Source organism: Anopheles merus, chromosome 2R (genome assembly GCF_017562075.2).
Source record: "Anopheles merus strain MAF chromosome 2R, AmerM5.1, whole genome shotgun sequence".
NCBI classification, from domain to species: Eukaryota; Metazoa; Arthropoda; class Insecta; order Diptera; family Culicidae; genus Anopheles; species Anopheles merus.
Window position 1 is genome coordinate 9054697 of NC_054082.1, and position 1428 is coordinate 9056124.

A 1428-nucleotide genomic window follows, 5' to 3' on the forward strand; every position below is an offset into this window, starting at 1 on the left:
GTTGTGGGAAGCGAGCACAAAACCCATGGATGGATTGGATGGATGGAAAGATGGAAGAAGCACGGTAAAGCAACATCGAGAAGGACCAGCAGCACGTACAGTAGACAAAAAAAGCTTACAATCGCGTTTCGCTTCGTTTGCACCTCGGGGCCTCGGGATCCGAACCCGAAGAAGAGCCCGACGAACGAGAGAAGCCTCGCACTCGGAGCGGTATAAAAAGGCACCTTAGGTCGGACGAGTCAGATCAGTTCTTGAACGTCAGTCCTTCTTCACGGCAGCAAAGCAAAAGTAGATAGTGAAACCAGCGTTACACCATGAGTGCGGCAGACGTGTTCAGCTACCAGCACAGCTTTCCATCGTACTACGGTCAACAGTTTGGTTTGGCGAGTGCCGGATCGTCGTTCGAGCAAAACAGACTGGACAGTTACTACAATGGCTACGGTGGCTACCCGACACCGAGCGGCAACAGTGCAGAGTCTTTCGAGCCGGTGACAAACAGTGACAGCTTCCTGCAGCAACAACAGCTCTTTTCCATCTGCACTGACACCAGCAGTAGTGGCAAGGGAAGCCCGCTAGCACTGGCCGACCCGCAGAGTCTGCAACTTCTGCAGAGCCTAACGTCCGATGATAGCAGCGGCAGTAGTTGTAGCAGCAGTAGTGCCGGTTCGGAATGTGACATCCCTGTGACGGTTGCGGCACCGGCAAAGAGCAGCAAGTCCAAGCGGGGCAGCGGTGTGCCGACGGTTGTGCGGAAGAAGCGTCGTCTGGCGGCCAATGCACGCGAACGGAAGCGCATGAAGGGGCTGAACGAGGCGTTCGATCGATTGCGCCAGTATCTGCCGTCGTTGGGAAATGATCGGCAGCTGTCCAAGCACGAAACACTACAAATGGCTCAATCTTACATCAGTGCGCTGGCGGAACTGTTGGATTAGAGCCGTTTGCAGTTGGAACGATGGCAGATGCTCCAGAGTGTGTTTTTGCTTATCAGAAGGATGCAATAGTTAATTTATTTATGTTTATTTATGATTCGCGTTAAGGCTGAGAATGTACATAGAGAGAAGCTGTTTAATTGTTAAATACATTAATGGAAAATGTGAAACTAAATAATGCTTTTTTGTGGTTGTATCGGGTTTATTATGAAAGAAACGTAAACTATTCAAAATTGATCACTTAGTCGTAGATTTTTGTTGTTGTTGAGCCAAAAGAAGAAGAAGAAGTAGACTTTTAGCCCTTTATATTTGGTCTTTTAAGTCTTCTTCTTTCTCCCATAGAAGGATAGTCAGTCCTATGTATGGCGACACGATCCATTAGGGGCTTGAACCCATGACGGACATGTTGTTAAGTCGTACGAGTTGATGAATGTACCAAGAGATCGGCCTTTTAAGTACCACAGCAAATTATTGTAGGATTTAGTACAGTAACTATATG

The 1428-nt window shown here is 48.1% G+C and overlaps 1 protein-coding gene across 1 annotated transcript; it reads left to right on the forward strand.

Moving 5' to 3' along the window:
* Positions 1 to 258: 258 nt before the first annotated feature.
* Positions 259 to 1056, forward strand: LOC121588967 (transcription factor 21-like). Its single transcript, XM_041907454.1, has one exon. The coding sequence runs from the start codon at positions 315 to 317 to the stop codon at positions 930 to 932; it is 618 nt and encodes a 205-aa protein (XP_041763388.1). The 5' UTR covers positions 259 to 314; the 3' UTR covers positions 933 to 1056.
* Positions 1057 to 1428: the final 372 nt, after the last annotated feature.

What these genes read in the sequence shown, in the direction of transcription:
- LOC121588967 (XM_041907454.1), top strand. Translation starts at nt 315, where the DNA reads ATGAGTGCGGCAGACGTGTTCAGCTACCAGCACAGCTTTCCATCGTAC.